The sequence below is a fragment of the Artibeus jamaicensis genome, unplaced genomic scaffold, assembly GCF_021234435.1.
Source record: "Artibeus jamaicensis isolate MK-2021 breed Jamaican fruit bat unplaced genomic scaffold, CSHL_Jam_final contig_432, whole genome shotgun sequence".
Lineage (NCBI taxonomy): Eukaryota > Metazoa > Chordata > Mammalia > Chiroptera > Phyllostomidae > Artibeus > Artibeus jamaicensis.
Window position 1 is genome coordinate 15,053,800 of NW_026521828.1, and position 22,251 is coordinate 15,076,050.

Below are 22,251 nucleotides of genomic sequence, written 5' to 3' on the forward strand. Positions count from 1 at the left end.
TTATGTGTGCTGGGAGATGGAAAACGTCCCCAATCACTGACTTAGGCTATCAAGACACTTGCAGCTTTTCTTTCTCCTTTATTCAGAAACAAAGATTTAGCATTTCTATGGTTACCATATGTAAAACATTTCAAAAATATTTTTAAAAGACATTGAAAGGTCCCTATAGTAGTTCAGAAAGAGCCCCAAGGTTTACTCATCCTGAATTTCCAACTGTTTTAGAGCTCGAACTGCAAAAGGCAAAGTTGCTGGTGGAAGTCCATTGCCAGACATGTTCAGTAAGAAGTGAATGGATATATTACAGAGATTAGAAGACTGAGTACCCCATGCTGAATTCAATTAAAAAACAAAACAAATAGCAATTCCAAGCTAAAAAGAAAATTGTTTGTGACGATGTGTCATCAAAACAATTTCTCAAGTTCATTCACCCATGGATTAGTCTTTGTAACCTTTTTCTTCTTCCAACTCCTTTCTCTTTACAAACTGCCAAGTATAGTAATGGAAGCAAAGAAGCAACTATGATGTCAGCCAAATTATTGAGGAAAACAAGGGAAAGTTTTCTTTGTAGTGAGCCTAAAAGATTATGCACCCTATTCCTCAGGTTTATGGAGGGAATTGGCTGCAGGTTTTTACTGGAAAGAAACACAAGGATTTGGAACTCCACTTGGAAAATATAGGTCCTCCTGATTTCTGGATCCACATAGACAGAATCCCAGGGAGTGCCCTCACATTGATGTGAGGCAGGAGAAATTGGAAAAAACCCACAGATTGAGCCTCATGTGTCGGCACGTTATAACTTATTTTATTATGATCAGGAGAAACAAGGTCTGCTTCCCATATGACTAAAACCGAACCAAACCTAACAGTCTTGGTTGGGTTAGGAGTTTCTCTGAGGTTATGAGAAATGACCTCAAAACTGGCTAAAAAGAAAAAAAATGAATGAAATATGGCAGGCTGCAAGTCCCAGGAAGATGCTGCAGTGATCAGCTTCAGACACATTTCATTTTGCATTGGTATTAATGGCTAGGAAAGAGGCTATAAACCTATTATGGTAATTACATCTGCAGATGAGGGTAAATAGAGTGGCACTATAGACTAGTGAGCAAGAGACATAGCACAGAGCAACCTTAGAGAGATTAGAAATATGGGCAGGAAATGAACAAATGAGATCAGCCTGGAAAAGTAGAAATGTGCATCTGGAGAAATACATGATTTGAAAAGCAGAGAGGTACATAAATTGGGGGTCATGGTTGGAAACAGCGATGGTAAATAGGCCTTTGAGTGGATATCAGTCCTGGATATGTTTGTAACACGGTGGAAAAAATAATACTAAGGCCTCGTGTTCAAATAGCTGTTCTGACTGCTTTTTATTTTTTTGTTTTTCAAACTGGGGCATTTCCATTATCTCATTTGATCATCAGCCCAATGGAGAATACATTATTTGCAACAATTGGAAGCAAATAATGTATTCTCCATTAAAGATATGAGGAAAGGTTAAGTAACTTAAGGTCAAACAAAACTGTTAATGATATAGACAAGGCTAAAACATGGGTCTCTTGAGTCTATTCTTTTTCTCTTTTTGCAAAACCACCTTTGTAGTATGTCTTAGATCTCAGAATAATTAGTAATTGTTTCTGATTCAGCATTTACCCATTTCTTTCTGATATGAAACACAATTTTCTTTCATTTGAGACAGTATCACTGTAGGTTTGAGCAGGGTGAGAACCTGCCTATGCCCCTACACCCCTTATACCTGGCAAAAAGTGAGGCAACATGTTGTGAATGGTGGGTGGTCTCTGTAGTAGGAGTCAACCCTACACTAATCCTGTCGCTGACTGCCTGGTCATGGGTGGGTAAACCCCATGCCTTCTGTAATCTCACAAGCTTCAGCTGAGGTCTCATGGACTCAATCTGTTTGAAGACCTAAAAGAATAATGATCATAACTTCTGCCAAGATGGAGGCATAGGTGGATGTGCCATGCCTTCTCACACAACCAAGTTTAGAGACAACTAAATATTAGCAACAGAAAACACAGCCAGAACACGGAAAATTGAACTTTTTGGAAGTCCATTAACAACAAATTCTTCAGCCTGAACGGTAAGGGGCAAAACCAGTGGCTGGTGAAGCGGGGTTGCACAGGAGGACTCGGTCAGATGGACTCAGGCGAGGAATCCAGACGCGGAATCCAGGCGCAGGATTGGACCTAGTGAGCAACGGAGCGACCAGGCGAGCGACCGCGGGGGAGACAGCGGGGGAGCAGCGCTGCGTGTTGACTGTGGTCGCGCATTTGTGCGTGGGTGGACAGGCGAGGGAGTGAGCGGTTGGACCGGGGCCCTGTGGGTCCCCGCGGCAAGTGGCAGTGGAGAGCGCCGCCATTTCCCTGCTCTGACCCCACCTCCACATACAGTGTCATAACCCAGCGACTCTGAGTGGCCCGGCCGAGGTGAACCACCTAAGCCTCTGCTCCTCACCCAGCTGTGATAAACAGCAGAGGGGACCACCATTTCCCCGCTCTGACCACTCCCCCACATACAGCGTCACAACCCAGTGACCTGGGAGTCCAAGGCGCCGCTTCTCACACTCAAAGGGCGCAAACAGACCAAAAATGGTGCAAGAAGATCTCAAAGCCCCAGAGCCTATAGATCTAAGCGATGAAGAAATAGCAAAACTCTCAGACACACAGTTTAAAACACTGGTCATCAGGATCCTCACAGAACTGTTTGATTATAGCCACAAATTAGACAAATATATGAAGGCAAAACTAATTGAAATGAATGGAATTGCACAGGACACCAATAGCAATGAAAAGAAAACTGGGACTCAAATCAATGGAGTGGACCAGAAGAAAGCAAATAATGGCCAAACAGAAAAGAGTCAGGAAGCAAGAATTCAAAGAAATGAGGAGAGTCTTAGGAACCTCCAGGACATCTTTAAACGCTCCAACATCCGAATTATAGAGGTACCAGAAGGGGGAAAGGCACAGCCACCAGTGGAAAACTTATTTGAACAAATAATAAAGGAGAATTTCCCCAATCTGGCAAAGGAAATAGACTTCCAGGAAATCCAGGAAGCTCAGAGAGTCCCAAAGAAGTTGGACCCAAGAAGGAACACACCAAGGCACATCATCATTACATTAGCCAAAATTAAAATGAAGGAGAGAATCCTAGAAGCAGCAAGAGCTAAGGGGACAGTCCCCTACAAAGGAGTCCCCATCAGAATGTCAGCGGATTTCTCAAAAGAGACCTTACAGGCAAGAAAAGGCTGGAAAGAGGTATTCCAAGTCATGAAATCCAAAGGTCTACAACCAAGATTGCTCTATCCAGCAAAGTTTTCATTTAGAATGGAAGGACAGATAAAGCGCTTCTCAGATAAGATCAAATTCAAGAAGTTCATCATCACCAAGCCCTTATTATATGAAATGTTAAAGGGACTTATCTAAGAAAAAGAAGTTAAAGAAACATGAACAGTGAAAGGACAGCAAACTCACAGTTATTAACAACCACACCTAAAACGAAAGCAAACTAAAAGGACAGCTAGACCAGAAGTGGAAACATAGAAATGAAGATCTCAAGGAGGGTTAGCAACAGGGGAGTGGGAGGAGGAGAAGGGGGGAGAAGGTACAGAAAATAAGTAGCATAGACAGTAGATAGAAAATAGATGGGTGTGCAAGAATAGTATGGGAAATATAGAATCTAAAGGAATTGAGACACATGGTCATAAACTAAAGGGGGGGTAATGGTGGTGATGGGGCGTAGGGTGGAGGGGAATGAAAGGGGGAATAGAACAACTGTAACAGCATAATCAATTAAAAAATTTAAAAAAATAAATAAAAATAAAAAATAAATAAAAGAAATCCTGGTATCAAGAAAAAAAAGAATAATGATCATAATTACATTAGCCAAGATAAAAATGAAGGAGAGACTCCTAGAAGCAGCAAGAGATAAGGAGACAGTTACTTATAAAGGAGTTCCCATCAGACTGTCAGCTGATTTCTTGAAAGAGACCTTGCAGGCAAGAAGGGGCTGGAAAGAAATATTCCAAGCCATGAAAGGCAAGGACCTACATCCAAGATTACTCTATCCAGCAAAGCTTTCATTTAGAATGGAAGGGCAGATAAAGTGCTTCTCAGATAAGGTCAGGTTAAAGGAGTTCATCAAAACCAAGCCCTTATTTTATGAAATGTTAAAGGGACTTATCTAAGGAAAAGAAGATAAAAAACCTGTATAGTAAAATGACAACAAACTCACTTTTATTAACAACTACACCTAAAACAAGAACAGAAACAAGCTTAGCAAACAACTAGAACAGGAACAGAACCACAGAAATGGAGATCACGTAGAGGGTTAGCAACAGGGGATTGGGAGGAGGAGAGAGGGGAGAAAAGGTACAGAGAATACGTAGCATAGATGGTAGGTAGAAAATAGACAGGGGGAGGGCAAGAATAGTATGGGAAATGTAGAAGCTAAAGAACTTATGACACATGGACATAAACTAAAGGAGGGGAATGTGGGTGGGAGAGGGTGTGCAGGGTGGAGGGGAATGAAGGAGGGGAATGGGACAACTGTGATAGCATAATCAATAAAATATATATTTTAAAAAATTTAAAAAAGAATAATGAAGCTAGAGCCAATAGACAATCAGAGACAGAAACCAAGATGGCTGAGAGAGGAGGAAGGGGTGGGGGGGAGAGAGGGACAGGGATACCTGTAACACATGGGCTGAACACCATTAGCATATGGCAAGCAGGCAGATTCACATTGTCAAGAATCATGCTTGCAAAATTTATATGAATCTCTCCTCTCCTGCAGTAGCTAGAGAGTTCCTACCTTAAACTGGACATTTTTTTTCTTTTTCTTGGCAATGCTGTAGTAGTGTCTGCACACCCTCATCACCCCGTTTGTGTGGACAGCAGATAAAAATCAGCACACCAGTCCTCTTTCCAGGTTCTGTCAAGGTCATAATTGCCGCCTTTCTCTATGACCACCTGGGGGGGCTCCTGGCAGTCGTGTTTATGTTGTGACTCCTCCATCTCTTCCAACATAGGTGATTAGATTGTAGGTTTCCAATGGACTCCAGCAGAGCCAGTCAAATTCTTTCCAACTGAGAACTGGAACCAAGAAATTCTCATTTTATTCTCTCTGTGATTAGAGCACAGAAATATGGAATGGCCAAATGTTTAGAGAAAAAATGTAGCCAATGTAAACAGAGTTGAGTGAATGACCTTGGGGCCTCAGAAGGTAAAAGAGACTGGCTGACAGGTTCTGATTGCAGCCTGGCTGGATGAGCCTTTTCAATAAATACAGTTCTTCTTCCTTCTTCCTTCCTTCCTTCCTTCCTTCCTTCCTTCCTTCCTTCCTTCCTTCCTTCCTTCCTTCCTTCCTTCCTTCCTTCCTCCCTTCCTCCCTCCCTCCCTTCCTCCTCCTCCTTCTCCTTTTTCTTCTTCAGAATTGTTTTACTGAGCTCATTATCTTTAACTTTTTAGCAAGGTGTTTTCACTAGTAGTCTCCCTAAATGATATCCTGTTAACATACAAATGAGCCCATCCAAACCTTTCTGCCACCTCAACCAACCCATTAGTCCTGCAGAATGCTGCCCTCCAGTAGGGTTTACATTTGGTTGGAGTTTGTTTATGAATATGTATGTGTATGCATGCATGCACATCTGTAGGGTATATGTATGTTGATATGTGTTCATCCAAGGCATTCAATACATCTCATGCTTGCCTTTGTTTATGTGCAGGGCACCATGCCAGCACTGGGGAGACAGTAGGGAATAAACACAACACCACCCCTAAGGACCCTGAGGACAATGGCCAGCAAAACAGATAATTATAACACGGTCTGAAAGTGCAGTGCTGGCAGTTGGAAGAGGCTTGAGGAAGCACAGGGTGGGGGGCGGTGGTAAATAGGTGTCAGGGAAAGTGTTCTGAAGGAGATACTGCCTGAAGTTTCCCAGTTAGGTAGGGGAGCAATTATTTGAGGTATGACATAGGCAAGCAGTTGGATGTGAGACAGGAACTTGTGGGTCCGAGGGTTACTGGACCAGAGAGTACAATCAGGAGTGAGGGGAGATGAAGCCACATAGATGAGCAGAGGCCATGAATTGGGAGTTTGGTATCATATTAAGAATTTTAGGCCCTGGTTGTGTGGCTCAGTTGGCTGGAACATCATCCCATACACCAAAAGTTTGCGAGTTTGAGTCTAGGTCAGGGCACATACCTAGCTGTGCGTTCGATCCCTGGGTGGGGTATATATGGGAGGCAATAGATCAATGTTTCTCACATCAATGTTTCTCTTTCTTTCTCTCTCTTTCCCTCTCTAAAATCAATAAATATATCCATGGGTGAGGATTAAAAAATAATCTTAGATTTTAACCTCAGAGAACTGGAGAATGATTGGAGACTCACAGACAAGTGAGGAGGTGGTATTTAAAATGAGACCCAAATGACAATAAGGACCATTTCTCATTCCCTGGTTCCTTTGGGAGTTCTCTTAGAGAAACTGTGACTAGACCCTCAGGCACATGTGTCTGCCATTCCTACTCCCCCGCAAAGACAGGCAGCCAGAGGCCGAGGAGGCCCCGTTGCCCTGGAGCACTTGCAACAGCTGAGTACAGGAAACAGAGGAAATAAAACAAAGGACATACAGCCAAAGTCCCTTCCTGGAGACGGATGGAAAACCTGGAAAATATAAACTGGGGTTGCAGCCTTGCACTGGGGGTTGGCTTGCTATTTTGAGCCTCCATCCAAGAGTGAGTTGTTGTGCTCTGCAGTCTACAGGGAGAGATCTGAATCCAATCACACATGTTTCCATTCAGCCCAAGAGTGAAACTCACTGCACTTAACGGTAGACTCAGCAGCTCCAGTGCACGTTCTCAAGCGGGCTTTTAACAGCTGGTCTGGTGGTGCCAGGATTCAATCTTGTAATTTGGGGCCTGTGGGGGGTGAAGTGGAGGGTGGGTTGTGGGAAGGTAGTTCCTTAGAGACAACTCACTGCTCTCTCAATTCTGAACAGGCACCAGACTGCTTTGGAAAAGAGCAGCCCTCACTTTTGAGACATAGAGTCCCTATTCTTTAAGGCCTAAATAACTCAAGAGTCTCTAAATAGTCTGATGACATCAGATATTCAAATGAGGATAGTCAGGTAGGTGGCATCACTATACAGAAGCCAACCCTGTGTAAAGGAAGAGAAAGCAGCAGGCATTATGTCTAATGGAGAGTACATGTTCTGTCCAAAAGGCAGCCAGTATTCATTTCCAGCTGATGGGCACCAATATGTGCCAATGAGTCCAGAATTGCCAGGTTTCTAATTTTCAAAGAAATCTAAATTTGTGTACAAAATGTGTGCATTTCTAAATATTGGCTAAATAAAAATGTCACACCATGTAAATGTTCATTTAGTATCAGTCTGTTACAGGTTGGGTTTCCTGGAAGGCAGATTCCGAGAAGGAGAATCAGATGCAGGAAGTTTACTAGGGCGTGTCCCTGGAATCAACATCTGTGGAGGGGATGGGAGGGGAGAGGGCAGTGAAGGAGATAGGGAGGTGAGTTGCGTTGTGGTCTTTAACAGAAGCATACGCTGACCTACAGCCCTAAAATTGAGATAACCCTTCTAGTTGCTCTTCTATGGCCAGGAGGCCAGGCCTTTACAAGGTCCTGTTACCAAATGACTTGACCAGGCTACCCCTGCAGGGGTGGGTACCTTCAACAGGGTAGCTTCCAGGAAGGGCTGACCCCTGAGGGTTGAAAACAACTGGGGGAATGAGTCCTTCAGTCTGTAACTGGCACTGGGTGGAGCTTCATGTGTCACTTGCTAACCCCTCCTTTCACTGCTCAGATTCACTTTTTTGAGTTAGGACCCAGTGCAACAACTCCAGGATCTGGGGTCCCTCTTCTCTTGGGTGTCTGAGGGCCTCTTTTCCCATCACTGGTCTTAGGGCCACAGTAATCTTCATTATTGTCCTTTACTGACTATTCTGGATTCTCCTCATTCTTAGCTAACTCCTTTACTAACCCAGGTGATTTATTGATGTTGGGACATGGACCTGTCTCTTAGAGGGTTCAGAGCCCCTGGTCACCCTGCCCTTCTCAGGGTACAGCTGATATTCTTGTCGTCTACCAGCAACATAAGGTGAGGTTGCACCTAAAAAAAATTATGTGGATCTCAAGGGGGTCATTCATACTTCTTCCTGCCCCTGTAGTATAAGCAGCCCCATCTCCCCCAATCAGGGTTCTAAAAGGAAGCTGACTCATCTGGGCATAGAGGCCAAAGTGCCCTGCAGCACTGGAACTGATAGTTCAGTCAGACCCTCGTTGTGTTCCCTGGCAGAAGCACCCACTTTGGGGGAAAAGACTAAACAACCCAGAGTTACAGTTATGTAAATCACATACTTTCCAGTCAGGTCCCTGGCAGTGAAGGCAAGAAGGGTCACTCCTGCTGCTGTTTCTGCTGGGTTCATGTGTCCATGTATTCTTCCTCTCTGGACACAGCACTAGATAGAGGACACTGATATAAAATGCCCAGTGCATCTTGGAGGATGGTACTTTATTCTTGCAATGAATTGTGTTGCAATCAGTGCTTCAGCTGTGCCTTCAATAGGCTATTTCTTCTGCGTTTGGGGTGGCAGCTTCAGGGTGAGGTGGTATTTGCTGTAAGTAGTAGATCCCACAGTCAGGTGGCCATTTCTGCATCTCATTCACTTGTAAATAGGCCTCCTGATCTGATTGGATGTTATGTGGGATCCCATTCCAATGTATGTGCTCAGACTAGTGAATTCAATGGCAATAGAAAGGGGACTACCAGACCTGAATCCTTCAAGTTTTTAAGAGTGTCACTAATCTCTGCTATTCCTTTAGGATGCAGATTTTTAAAACTTACCATCTAGATTTAATATCTTTGGGTAGGAGTAGGGGGTCAGTTTTAGGGCCTTCTACTTTGTCTTTTCTACTTGGTAACTGTTATTCCACAGGCTAAGAAACCAATGTGGAAGTTGTATTATTGCCATATTTGTTTATTCTTGTTAATCAGTGAAAGACTGTGGAAATGATCGCTAGGTGGATCTGTGAACCCACCAGGCCAAAAGTAAGCCAGATCTAGACCAGGAATCCATTTATCACCTGCTTCAACAGGCCTCCTCTCTACCCAAGGAGCTAGGAGGATGTTTCAAGTCTCTGAGTATAAGTGTCCACTGGGAAACTGTATCCACTGGTCCTCAAGATGTTTTGTTAGTCCCATTTCCCATTTGATAGTGGCATTAGGATATGGTGCTAGGACCCCTTGAGGAAGGAGTAGAGGAACCATTATCATATACACTAGGTATAGCACTGCAGGCTCCTTCCTCCTGATGACCCAGCTTCTCGTTCAGTTAACTTTTTGCAAGTCTGAAACTAGGTCACATCCAGAAACCAGGCAAGGGGATTCAGCCTTCTGATCAGCAATTCTTGATTCACTTTGATTTCTACCATGTTTTACTGTCTTATCACTGCTCTGACAAATTACCGTATGCCTACAGGCTTAAAATCATAGAGTTGTTCTCTCCCAGCTCTGGAAGTCAGAAGTCTGGAATGGGTTTTACAGGGCTAATAATCAAGATCTCAGCTGGGCTGCAATTCTCCTTGCTTTTTTCATCTTCTAGAGGTGGGCCACATTCCTTGGCTCATGGCCACATCATTCTGACCTTTGCTTCCATCGTAACATCTTTTTCTCTTTCTGACCCTTTGCCTCCCTCTTATAAGGACCTTTGTGATTACACTGGGCCCACCTGGATAATCCTGCCTGTGGCTTTAAAATAAGTTGCCATTAAAGCTTATGGAGAAGGCCTGAGGCCATGAGAATCATTCTCTAGTAAAGAAGTGAACTTCAGGCTCCATCTAGGGAGAAGGAGATTTGCACACCTTGATCACTGTAGTATAAATTTGATTTTGGAGTTAGCCCATAGGAATACTGCTTTGTGACTATCATCTTTTGGGGGGGCTTATGCATATCAAGGGTAGGATTGTTTGTCATGTTACTTCTGTGTGTTTAATATGTAAACATCTAATAAAAAACCAGGTGAATCACCACTTTGATGTTCAGTATGTAACATTAGAATTACATGACTAAGATTTTCTTTGCTCGAATTGTATGTAAAATTATAAGCTCAAATGGCTGAATGGGAAGTTCTGACATTGACTATTTATTCACACCACAATTGCCTATGTATTTCACAAAGGTCTGGTGTGTGGCTTTTGCCCCTTTAAAACTCTTTGATATTGGTTTTAGGTCTGCTTTTTTTCTCTACTTTCAAATCAGGATAAGAGGGAAAGGTTAATCCCCATATTAATGTAGAAAAGCAGAATTTTTTTAAAGAGTAGAAAATATTTTCAATAGTGGAAACTGTGTACGTGGCTGTACTCTCATTTTAGGTATTTTGGTGATTCAAAGGGAGAGAGAATATTCTTGACTTTCCCCTCTAGTCAGTTAAAGTTTCTACCCATTGATTGTACTCTATTCCAAGTGTTATAGAAAAGGGGGGACTACAAATACAAATAAGACATAGTGCCTATCATAAACAACTTCAGTAAATAATAGTCAGAACTTTAGAAATAATGATAAATCCTGAAACTAATATAAAATAATATTGAATGTCAAAATAAATAAATGTAAAATTTTATAAAAGTATGCAATGCAACAGTTTTATTAATCTTTTTTTTAAGATTTTACTTGTTTTTAGAGAGGGGGCAGGGATGGAGAAAGAGAGGGTGAGATACGTCAATGTGAGAGAGAAACATCAATCTGCTGCCTCTTGTATGCACCCTGGCTGAGAACCAAACCTGCAACCCAGGCAAGTGCTCAGACTGGGAATTGAACCTGTGAACTTTTGCTTTTCAGGATGATGCCCAAGCAGCTGAGCCACACCAGGCAGGGCAGTTTTATTAATCTTTTCAAATCACCAACCATAACTTGTATTTGGCTTTGTATATCCTCTCTATTTCCTATTTATTTTCTCTTTAATTTGGTCTTACTTCATAAACAATAATAACAAATAACATTAGTTTCTATTGAAAAAACTAACAGAATAGCTGCCATCTAATTAACTTCCTTTGTGCTAAGAACTTTACATAAATAACCTTATTTAATCTTCAACGTGTTCACTGTCCTTTACTCCCCATGCACTGCGCCCTCCCTTCTTTTCTGACTAGCTTAGATCCCGTGCCTCATCCTCAGTTCCCTTCTCAGAAGTCATCTAGCAAAGCCCCTGTTAAACCGCACACACTCCTTACCCCATGTTCACACATCTGCAGCTCTGCGTGGCTGGAGGAATATGCACAAACATGCCTGTGAGTCTTTCTTTAATGTCATGGCCAGTAACTGAAGGTAATCCTTTGTGCTCCCAGATCATCACACCATGTTCCTCTAGTCCCCTTACTCTCCTAGAAAATTATTTCGTACCAACTCCTCTGCCCTCTCACTTCCAACACCTTCCCTCCCAGACTGTCTTAGCTGATAACGGGGAAACAGACACAGTCATAAGACTGCTTTCATGAATTCCCTCGGTGAAGTTTACCTAGCATCTTCTCTCTGTGCCAGTATCGTCTTCCCATGATTTTCTGTGAAGAAACCACCCTCGCTCCTCGTTAAGGGGCAGGCCCTTTGTTTGAACACTAGATGTCACCTGTGTTGCCCACTCAAGAATGATAGAGCATTTGTCCCCTTTCTCTACTGAATCATGAAGTTTCCTCTGCTTACTGAATGAGCCCCTTTGGCATATAACCATGACATTATTCCACTTTGTGAGTTACTGCTCCATTTCTCTGTCCCTGTTTGCAATACTGTACCTTGAAAGAGTTGCCAGTCTTAGATGTCTCCAAATTTCACTTTTATTTTCATTCCTACAACTTCATTAAGACTGCTCTGGCCCACATACACACACAGTAAGTACTCAGTAAATACCACTTGAATAGTTTCATATATATGCTTGCAAAAGAACACTGAGATATGAGCATTAAGATACTCATTTTATAGGTGCTCTCATCTAGGTCTTCAGTGGCCTGGACAGTGTTTGTGTGCACTGATCAATTCTCAGTTCTCATTTTCCTCACCCTTTCAGCAGCATCTTAAGGAAGTGAACACATTCTCATCTTTGAAATAATTTTATTTCTGGATCTTCAGAACACAACACTTGCATGGTTCCCCCTCTCTCATGCACCACTCTCTCTCTCTCTGCTTCTGTTCTGGGTTGCTCATTTCCATTTGGGATGCTTCTCACCTCAGATTTCTTCTCTCATTTCCTTGGTCATCTCATCTAGTACTGTCACTTTAAATGCTGTCAACTCCCAAAGTTGTATTTCTCTCCCAGCTCTTTTCTTAGATTTCTCATCTCGAACATCCACCTGCCTGCTCAACATTTCACTTGGATATTTAATAGGAATGCCCACAAACAAATTCTGGACCTTCCTCCCCAATCTCATTACTCCCACAACTTTCCCTATTTCACCGTCATCTTTTGGGCTGCTTAGGCCAGCAAATTGAGTGTAATCCTTGATTCTTCCTTCTCTCATACTCCAGTGAAATTCTCAGCAAATACTGCTGGCTTTACCTTGAAATTTATCCCATATCTAACCATATGTCACTGCTTTCCACTGCTATCATTTGGTCTAAGCTGCCATCATCTCACCTTTCCTTCTGCGACCCCTGTATATAGAATTCCAGCCCGTCCTCGAGACTCTGAAAAGACCTTCACTTTGCCATCTCTGCTTTATTTGTCTCCAATGCACTTGCTATCATTTTAAAGACTATGTATTTTAGTTTTTCACTCTTGATGTGTTCTTTCCCTAGGATGGAAGCTTCAAGAGGGTTGGGACTCTGTCAATTGTAATAAAATATTTGTACCCTAATGCCTAGGTACTCATAGTACATACTCGATAAATATTAGTTGAATGAATGCATGCATCATCACAAAACCACTACTATAAGGTAGATAATAAATGCTCATTTTGAGATGATGAAACCCAGGCTCAGAAAGTCATCTACTGAAGGTCATAGAAATAGGAAGTGTATGAATTGCAGTATGGACCAAGGTCCTTCTATTCCTAAGTCCAGATCCTTAAACAGTATACCATTCTGGGTTCAAGTCCATAGTTTTCTCACTGAACTTATCAATTTTTACTTTTAGAAATTCTTTAAATTGCCACAAGGCTTTTGATTTTCTCATACATTTTGATGGCAGATCCTTTCAAAGCCATGGTTTATAATCAGTGCTCAAGTACCAAACCTATTCTACCAAGCCATTCTTTGGCTCATGTATTGCCTTGGAAATGTGTGACAGTATCACATTAACAAAGTGATTCCTCACCGTCTTGAATTTACCTGCTCTCAAATCTAGAACCAGGAAACTCTTAAGAGGCATGAGAAGCAAAAGTATTCTTAAATCTATATTCTAACCACATATCCCTTAAATGCAGCTCTTAATCCATCTATTTCTTTGGACAGAATTTAAAACATTCTTACATTCACTCCCCAATAATTATTGGGCAATTTCTATTGGTAAGGCCCTATTTTGTGCACTCAGGACATAGCAGTGAATAAAACAGACACATTCACTTCTCTCAAGGAGCTTACATTCAGTTAGTGATGGGAAGGAGGATAGTATTCAATAATAAATTAGTATGTCGTGTGATGAAAAATACCACAAAGATAAATAAAACACAGAAGGGGGCTAACGAGGGCATAAAGTCAACTCTGTGAGATCTGGGACATTATTATTACAACCCACCCCTGGAACACTAGTACCTAGAAAAATAATAGCATATTGTAAGCACAAGGTAAACATTGTGTGAAATGGTGAGAATGAATGAAAAATGCTGATGAAGAAGAGAGCCCACTTAGGAGGTTGCAGCAGTAGTCCCAGTAATCGCTGATAGCAACTCGGCACAGACAGCAGCTTTGTAGATGGAAAGAAGTTAGAATATGGGTATATTTAAAAGGCAGAACCAATAGCATTTCTTGACAGATTGGATAGGCAGTGCAAATTGGATTGGGTTGATGGAGAGAAGTCAAGGTTTGGATGATGCCAAAACTTTGGCCTGAGCAACTAGAATAACCTAGCCTTGCCTGAAGCATAGAATTATAGGGGTATGGTAGGTGTGGTGGCCAAATTAAGTTTCTCTGAGACTAAAATAGTCTCTCTGTATCTCCCTCCTTCTCTCATAGTTTCCTGAGATACCAAAAGCCAAGTACTGCTGTGTATCCAAGGAAAACCATTCAGAGTCATCCTTCTGTGGAAAAGATCCATGCTGCTTCGATCCCTCACTCTCTTGACCAGACACAGAGGCATATGTGTTGATGGCAGCCTTTCTTTTCAATCCTTGAATAAGACAGGCAAAGCCAAGGAAGGCCTTTACCTTCAAACACACCTTAGACACTTGATTTTTATTTGAAAAAAAAGAGAAAGGTGGTTGATGTTAATGCAAGAGGGAAAAAATCATGTTTGTTTTACATTTCTGATGATGGCAACAGCTTGAATCAATTAGCTGGTTATTATGCATTCCTGCGCATGGCTTGTCACAGCATTCTGATCTGAAAAACACATCTCAGCTCCTATTCTGCATGGCCTCTTGCAGGCAAACCTGACCTCAAAGAGTTTAACCAGTCTTGTAATTTGAAACAACACACACACACACACACACACACACACACACACACGCACACACAAATCAAGTGACCAAAAATGTGGTATAAATCTCATTAGTAGAGTATGTTCTGGGTTATAATGACTATAACAGAGGAGAAAATTAGGATGCAGAACAGGCAAAGACACCCAGTAAATAAAAATTAAAAAAAGATAGTAGTATTTCTTTAGGATTGTAAGTGTCCTCTGTATATATATTTTCTAAAGAATTTGCAAGATCCCCTCAAACAAGTTAGGGGCAGTCAAATGTCTGGGAAAGATTCAGAGAGACCTCTGCAGGGTCTGAAAATCTATAGCTTAATTCTCTTTTATTCTGTTCTAAATATAATCCTGCTTATTTGCATGCCAATCCCCAGAATGCTTGTAATTTCACAACTCTTGGCTAGTGGTCTCCGCACTTAAGCTTTAAGAACAAAGCAAAATGTTCAGGGTGTGACTTTGGCTTCAGTCTTTTTCTACCGCATGCACCCCCTCCCCATGCTTTGCAAAATTGCTCAGGGAGTGACCTTTGTCTGGCATTCATCGTCCCAGTCAGAGTAACAGAAATGAAGTAGAAAGTGGTGTGGGCTTTTCCTGTGAAGACCGCATTCAGCCCAGTTGCCCATGAATGAACCAGAAGCTTGGATTAACTTGAGCAGGGAATGTTTCAGGGGGCCTTAGTTTCCCCCTTGATTTTGTGACCAGGCTAGTTCATTTCAGCTTCCTGGAAAGCCCAAGCTGAGTATTCTGTACTCTTTTGCCGTAGATGCTTTTTTATAGCAACTGCATTGCAAAGTAAGTCTTCAATTTAATGAAAAAATGTCCTGAAATGTGGTTGGTGTTTTGCCTAACAGGACCATGGATTCACCATCCCCAACACAGACATAGTTATGTTCAGTGACCTCTAAAGACTTTCTATTTTGTAGGGTATTAGGATCCACACTTGAAGAGTGGGAATGAGAGGAGACTTATCTTTAGGGGGGTTTATAATTTTTGCATAGCAAGCCTTTGTTGTTATTTCAATGGAATGATCAGTATTGTTTTTCAGGAGAGCTAGAAACTCTCTAGCCAAGCACAGCCCTCAGCTCCCACTTACAGGGGCACCTCCAAATTTGCCTACTTTGGAAGTTTAATTTGAGCAGGCAGCTAAAGAACAGTAAATTCCAGCACTGAAGGGGCATGTTTTTGCTTCTGATAGCATCGTGACTTTTGTTATCAGCCCTGTTGCCTAAAGTAAACTCGGGATGGTGAACAGCGTACACGGTTGACTTACAGAGTACAGGGCTGTGCAGCAATAACGTGCGGGGCTCTGCCTTCCCCTACAGGTGTTTTCTACTTTTTACTCACCAAGCAACGTCAACGCTCTTTCTTCGATCCCGAGAAACAGGCAGTGAAGTTCCTTCAAAGCATATTGTTTTGATAATATTTTTAAAATCCAGAATACATTCGATGTTAGCTGACAAGGTTCCCCACACACACACACACACACACCCGCAGTCCTCCGAACATGCCAATCTGTGAGTGGATGGCTTCTGATACCTGGGCTCTTGGTCTCAGGATGACCGCAGGCCAGCCTGGCTGCACGGGATCTGAGCAGTTTGTGGCTTTTTAAGGGTTTGAGCTAGCTGTGTACACACCCAGCCACCAGGAGAGGCGGTGCCCAGCCCTGGGCTGTAACAAAGGCGGAGGCTCCCCATCCAGACCGGGACGGACAGCGAGGAGGGAGGGTTCCGGGAGGGACATGTCACCTTTCTGAAACGAGCGTGGTATCGGAGAAACAGGAACAGGGGCTGGGGGTGGCCTTGGCGCTTTCCGGGGCTTGGCCATGGAGGCCTAGAGGGTGACCCCAGAGCTTCTCTTCCAGAACTGGGACTGCAGCATCCCCACCCGGAAAAGTCCCTCGCGCCCCCTGGTGGCCATGGAGCGGACTGGCTCCGCCGCACACGCAAGTCACCAAAAAAACACAAAAAAACAAAAACCGGGGGATTGGAGGGGTAGAAAAAGAAAAAGTGGGTGAGGCAGATGCAAAGAGGAAAATCAATAGGGATAAGAGAGAAAAGGGAGGAGTCGCAGACCAGCCATTCTTGTCTTACGGGGTCCCAGCTGGCACCGCAAAAGGGAAAAAAAAAAAAAAAAGCCCGGGCGTGAACGCGAGTGGAGGAGGGTGTGTGTGGCGGGGGGGTCGGGGTGAAAGGGAGACCAGAGAGATTTACTATTGTCTCTGGCAGCCGCTGCGGGAGCCCGGGAGGGGGGCGGAGGCGAGGGGAGGCGGCGGCCAGCGCACCATTCGCTCCACCTGATCTCCGGGCGCTGCGCGCTGAGGAAGGCGCGGGCAAGCCGGAGCCCAGAGAAGGAGGGAGGGACGCGGCCGCTCAGCCACCGCCGCCACCATGTCCTACCAAGGCAAGAAGAACATCCCGCGGATCACGGTGAGTCCGGGAGCCGCCGCCTCCCTCCCACTCTTGCTGGGTCCCTGTGCGCCGCGGGTGGGGCGGCTTGGATCCCTGGTCCTGTCCCCGGGGAGGTATGGGGACCCGGGTCTGGGAGGTGGAGAGCGGCTGTCTATCCAGCCGGCTCGGCGGGCGCCACTGAGACGGAGCGACCCGGGGGTTTGGCGAAAACAAAACAAAGAGGAAACCCAAACACTGGCGGGTAGAATTTAGCATTATTTAGTCTCCTTTCCTACCACCGGCTAGCTCCCGGAGAAGGCAGACTCATGGACCTCTCTGAACTGCCGCGCCTCCTTGGGTGTCGTTGTGTGCTGCCCCAGGCTAGGGATGCTTTTGGATGAAGCTTGCTTTTGGCGGGGCAGGGTGTGGAGAGATGACACCGTACCCTAGGGACACTGGGCAGCCCGACCGTGCCCCTCTCCCAGCTCCAGCACCGTGGCTCTGCCCCCTGGCCGCTAGGGTGACGGCGTGTCTGGACCTTCCGTCCTCACCCTGTCCCTTTCTTTCCTGCATTCACCTGATTCGTATTTCAGTGCGTCATGTTTGGGACTGGACAGCTAAAGAGGTTGTATCGGGAAAGACAACTTTTACGGGTTTTTTTGCCCTCAATGCATTTTACATTTTCGTGTTCGTCTCCTCCTCATTCCAAGAAAAGGCTGAGCTTTTAGAGCAGATTTTAGTTTGCAGTTGCAGGCGCACGCCGTGTGCGTGCCTTGTCCAAGTGCCATTGTGTGCGAGACAGAGCCGTTCAGAGCCTGCGAGTGTGAGATGCGCTGAGCGAGTACCTTGTGCATCTCAAGGTGGGGAGGAGACGTGCCTTTATCAGGCATGGAAGCCACCGGTTACACCAGCGCCCAGCAAGATGCTGTCTCAGTAGAATACCGCGCCCTGGGCTGAGATTTCTCCAAAATGCCCTGAAATGATGCCCCCAAATGGAAGGGAATACTACGTACAGGCTGGAATGGGCACTAAAAGAAAAAAAAAAAGGCAAACAAACAAACAAAAAAATCCACTGGCATTTGTTAGTTTAGCATCAAGCAGTACAGTTGTGCTTTGTCTGTAGTGAAGGAGGTGTGTGTGCAGTGTGTGGTGTGTAGTAAGGGAATGGGTGGCTACTCCATCTTTGCAAGGCGAACAAAGGAAGTGATCTGCTGGCCCCTGGGAGGCTCTGCAGCTGCCCTAGGGCAGAACTGTACCTGCTACTGTGGTTATTTGCCCCCAGTTCATTAGGTTTGGCTGTGGGCATAAGTCTGTTTGCACTTGTTTGGTTATGCCTGCAATACCCTGTGCATTCGGCATGCAGGACCTCCCCCTCTGTAGGCAGGAGGAAGCTGTTCTTGCTTCTGGTGCACTTTGTCAGGTGGTTTCTTTCTGTTGCAGCACCCTCCCTTTCTCTTGCACCTGAGATTCATTTCACACACATACATCTGCCCCACCCCACCTGCTATTTTTCTGGTTTCAGGGAAAAAACACTTACCCCTGGGGGAAAATTTGGGATGAGTAGGGATCCTTCTAACAGGTAGAGGCCATAGGTTTTAAACCCATTCTCCTTTACCAATCATTACCTGCTATCATGGACTTTCCATTATTAAAGAAACATTGTGGGTCTTTAACAAGGCAGTTATTTGCCCATTGTCTCTGCAAAGAGCTGTGGAAGCTGACATCAGGGGGAAGAAAGGTGATTAAGATAAAAGCTCAATTTTTATACTTATTTTCCTAACTCGGAGAGGTGAACACTAGCTCTCACCCTATTAATTACACAAGGGAGGTAGGCTGCATATATGCCGCTTGTTTTATATCCAGGATGCGTTTGCCAATTCTCCCATTGGCATAAGCAAAGAACAGATTGTTTTTTCTTCCTAGTCTGAAGATTGCAATGGTTCTTCTAATGGGACTTAGCTTGTGACATAGCATTAAGGGCCACGCCCATTCTTCTAGGCATCACTTAAGCCACCTTTAGGGAAAGATACAGAAATTTAGTTCTGATAACTTACTTGCTTTAAAAGGCAGCATATATGTGGCTGTCCCCTGATTCCAGAGCCAGTTTGCAAGAGGTTCCCTTTTGTTCCTCTTTGGATGCTCTTCCCTGGGGTGCATTCTTCATTTTCAGTGCAGCTTCCATTCTTTCTCGGCCTGCCGGGCGTGGTGCTGCATAACAGCCTCTGCCTGAAGCTGGGGCTGTGTCTCCAGCAGCTGGGACAGGAATGTACAGTGGCCGTGAATTTCTTTAAGCCAGGCTGCCTGATATCCATTGTTGAAGGAGGGGTGAGGGAGAATAAGGATAGGACTGGGTGGGGGAGGAATGCTGGTCTTTGGGAGCAAGAAAATTTGTAGTTTTGGGGTTTTTTTATGCCTTGTGTTTGTATTTCCATGAACAAGGGTTCTGTTTCAGAATAAAATACTTTAGTACTTTTGCATGTCTAGCGATGGTCATGGTTATCCACATACTGCAAGGTTTATGTTATCTTCCTAGATAACATAAAAATATGGGCATGGATAGAAATTAATTGAAAATTTAAGTATAATAATCCCCCTACTGTCAATTCTAGTACAGTTTTAATGGTAAGATTGTAGAATTTGAATGAAGTTTACTATCCTCTCCCTGTTTCTTCTGGTGAAGGCTGCCCCGCCCAGTACTTAAAATGTCACTCTAGTCCACGGACTGATGGGGGCAGCCTTGCTTGACCCTGTACCCCTTATCTTCCCAGGCACCACCCTCTGCCACAGTTTTGGGGGCCACTGTAATGGGTTTTATTGTTGTCTTTCCTTCCACCTATTTGTGCTGCCTTCCTGATATTAAAGCCTTCTCACTACCCTGTGTGTATTGGTTTCCTGGAGGAGGTAGGGGTTTCTCTGTGGCTGGTAGAATTGGCTGGGGCTTTCCTTGTATCTCAGGCCCCAGGTGTCACTGTGCCTTCTTAGGTCATCTCCTTGCATGACCTGAACTGTCTACCTCAATACTAGTCCTTGCTTCTAAATGTCAGAGACTGGCATTTTGGAGGTGGTCCAGGAAATCAGAACAAGGACCTTGTATTGTCATTCACCTGTCTCCACTCCTTAGCACAGTGCCTAGTACAGAGATACCTAATTGTGTCCCTGTAAATTTAATGAATGAATTAAGTGAATTTAAATTTAATTTAAAATAAATTAAGTGAATTTAAAAGTGTTCCTAATAAGAATAGCTCACACCCATTAAGTGTTCATTACATGCATGTTCTCACTGCATCCTTGAATCAACACTGAGATTATACTGTAGTTATCCTAATTTACAAATGAAAAACAAACAAAAAATGAAAGTCAAATGCATTTGTCCCAGGTCAGAACTATAATGTTAGTGGCAGGACACAAATCTGCACACCCAGCAGAAACCAAAGTTCATGTCTCTGACTCCACCATGACTATGTCTTGGGGCTGGTTGGCAGGTGGTTTTGGAGGAAGACTCAGGTAGGACCTGGGAAGCCACCGTCAACTAGTTCTGTGATATGGTCCTTCTTACCTACTCCATTCAGTGAATATAAGTACCAATTTTAGGAATGGTAGCTACCACATCAATGCTACAGGTAGAAAGTTTGGATAATTACAGTTACTGTTTTCCTCTGATAAAAACTACAACGTGAAGCTGACTGCAGGAATGGGTAGGGACCTACCATTTAGGTTCCAGTGCTTTATTTGTGTTCTATTATTGGAGTCCTCATTCCACAGTTAAGGAAATTGAAGCATAGGTAGGCAAAGTCAGTTATCTGTTGCTACCCATTGAGAATTTGGGGGTAACGCTGGAGACCAAAGCCAGGTCTTGTCTGACTTCACAGCCTCTGCTGTGCTGGTATAGCCACAACTTCCCAGAGGCACGTGCAGAGGAGGGTTTGAAAGGTGTGGGTAAAGAGCTCCTGAGTTCCCTCCAGGAGACCAATCACTGAGAACTGGCTTTTTGCAAATACTAATTAGATTTCCATAAATGCTGCTTGACGGATAGCGAATTTCTGCTCCTTTGGAGATTATGTCATTTGTGTGGGATGTTTGGGAACTGCCAGAAGACATCCTCAGTCTGGAATAGGACCTGAAGAGTTTGGTCTGGGGGACCTAGACAGAGGGTGGGGTGTGAGTGTTGTGAGCCATGGGGATTTTTTTAGAGGGGAATTGAGGGGGGCTTATGAACTCAGGGAACACCCAGATCTCTGCAACACTTGAGCAGGAGCAAGTGCAGCACCCCCACCCCTCAGTCCTTGCCATCCTCTTGTTTCGGTAGGTGTCGCTTTGCATTAGGGAGGACGTGGAGTTCTAGAGCTTGGGAGATGGAAGAGAAGTCACCCCAAGCCAGCTCTATCCGTAAGGCATCTTGGAAGGGCAATTGCAGTGTAAAAGACAGAGGAAAACTATCAAAGACGTGGGAATGGAAAGCATCTTAGATACCTGATTGTGGAAACCGCAGCCCAGGCCCTGCTTAGGGTGCTTATTTGTTACTTTATATTTTTGTCAGGTATGTGTTGATTCTCAGCCAGGTTATTCCTCTTTCCCAAATGGCAGCAAAACACCTCAGGTGAATAAAGAGCTATCAGTAACTGATGGAGCCGGCTGGGTGCTTGGGGGAATTCTGGAGAAATCCATTTCCTGAGGGAATTCAAGTCTCTGTGGTAGAACTGCCAGTTTATAAATAAAAATCTGCCCTGCTATCTCCCTGGTCTGTTGAAAGGTTCACATGAGGGAGAGAGCCTGAAAGTGATCTGTGAACCCCGGATGCATTCAAGAGAGTAAACAGTGATTTATTTATAAAATCTCAACCTCTTTGGAATGTGGACATTAATAAAAGAAGACTTGACAAAGGTCTGGAATAGAAAGAGACTACTTAGGAAACATTTTTTAAATACAAGTTTGCGGAAACAAATAAAAAGTAGCTCAATGTTATATAAAAACCATTTTTCCTGCTTTAGTTATGTTACAATGTTCCTCAGAATTATGCCTGTCATTCATTTGTGACAATCTAATAGGGGCCATTAGACCTAAAAAAGGACACTTTTCTTAGTTGAACTATATTGTTTTCAGTCCTAATCAGCTTCTACCCTAGAGGGACACAGGTTACAAACACCCTCTCTAGCAATTTCTTTACAACTCCTTGTTCATTGGCTTTTGCTCTTCCCTTTTTCCTCAGATGAAAAA

At 43.9% G+C, this 22,251-nt stretch overlaps 1 protein-coding gene across 2 annotated transcripts in view; it reads left to right on the top strand.

Annotated features, from left to right (window-relative positions):
- DPYSL3 (dihydropyrimidinase like 3) overlaps window positions 1–22,251 on the top strand; it is a 107,486-nt gene that overhangs the window by 26,503 nt on the left and 58,732 nt on the right. Inside the window, exon 1 of one of the 2 annotated variants that reach the window (XM_037161896.2) lies at window positions 16,886–17,076. The exons of the other annotated variant lie outside the window; for it this stretch is intronic. Coding sequence (XP_037017791.1) covers window positions 17,038–17,076 — 39 coding nt within the window. The 5' untranslated portion in view covers window positions 16,886–17,037. Of the gene's footprint in view, window positions 1–16,885; window positions 17,077–22,251 lie in introns of those variants that run through there. 2 annotated transcript variants of the gene reach the window in all.